The 994-nt window shown below is 70.6% G+C and overlaps 1 protein-coding gene across 1 annotated transcript in view; it reads left to right on the top strand.

The window, feature by feature from the left end:
• LOC101627810 (leukocyte immunoglobulin-like receptor subfamily B member 3) overlaps nt 1-994 on the top strand; it is a 17,035-nt gene that overhangs the window by 11,157 nt on the left and 4,884 nt on the right. Inside the window, exons 4-5 of the mRNA XM_012733549.1 lie at nt 7-230; nt 785-931. Of these exons, the coding sequence (XP_012589003.1) occupies nt 7-230; nt 785-931 (371 nt within the window). The remainder of the gene's footprint in view (nt 1-6; nt 231-784; nt 932-994) is intronic.

Raw genomic sequence — 994 nt, 5'->3', positions numbered from 1 at the left:
GCGCCTCCCGGCAGCGTCCTCAGCTCAGAAGTCCCTGGCGGAATTCGCCTTGGGGCCTGCGACCGCAGCCCGGGGGGGCACCTACAGGTGCTACAGCTCACTCGGCAGCGCCCCCCAGCAGCTGTCAGGCCCCAGCGAGCCCCTGGCGCTCCGGGTCTCAGGTGAGGCCCTGCCTGTCCGTCTGACCTGGTCACTAGGCGCTGTCCTGGGACGGGCTCTGACCTGGAGGAGTGATCTCCGCTCGGCTGGGTCACCAGAGGGGTCGTTCCCCAGGCCCCCCACGCCTGCCCAGACTCCCCGTCACCTGTATCAGCTGTGCCAGGGGCAGCTGGAGGAACCTGCAGTTCCCCGGGCAGGAGGAGAGAGTGGGAGGCCGCGGGTGGCTCAGCCCTCAGGCTCTCCCCATCCGGGAACCTCGGGCAGCCCCTCATCACAGCCCCCACAGCTCATGGGTTTTGGGGTCTCTGTTCAGTGGATCACAGACATCACTTCCCACCCACCCACCCACGCAGCCTGAGTCCCTCTGCCTATCCAGGCCTCCAGACACCCTGGGTTTTGGGGGTGACAGGTAAAACCGCAGTGCGAGGCGGCCCCAGAACAGGGCCAGCCTGTAAGGAAGGGCCAGACCCCAAGCAGCCGTCTGGGGCGCAGCAGGCAGCGCCCCCCGTCCTGGCCCAGGCACGAGCCAGGCCCGCCTGAGCCGCGGCCGGCCGCGCCTTGTGCGGACACCGTGACGCGGAGAAGCGTGACGCAGGCGCTCAGCTGCTCCCCGCTCCCGGCCCAGGTGCCCCGGGTCTGAGCCAGTCCCTGTGGGCTGGGATCGCGGCCTGCGGCCTGCTGCTGCTGCTGCTGCTGCTGCTGCCGCTGCTCCGACGACGGCCGTGTCAGCGTGGGCGCAGGAAGTCGGGTGCGTGGGTCGGGGTGGCCACAGGTGGGTGTCCCAGGTGACGGTGGGGCTGGGCGCCAGCCCGGGGTACAGAGAAGGGGCGCGCGC

The sequence above is a fragment of the Condylura cristata genome, unplaced genomic scaffold (genome assembly GCF_000260355.1).
Source record: "Condylura cristata isolate star-nosed mole 26May11 unplaced genomic scaffold, ConCri1.0 scaffold00041, whole genome shotgun sequence".
Taxonomy (NCBI): Eukaryota; Metazoa; Chordata; class Mammalia; order Eulipotyphla; family Talpidae; genus Condylura; species Condylura cristata.
The sequence above is the reverse complement of the archived record's forward strand: the minus strand, read 5'-3'. Positions and strand labels throughout refer to the sequence as shown.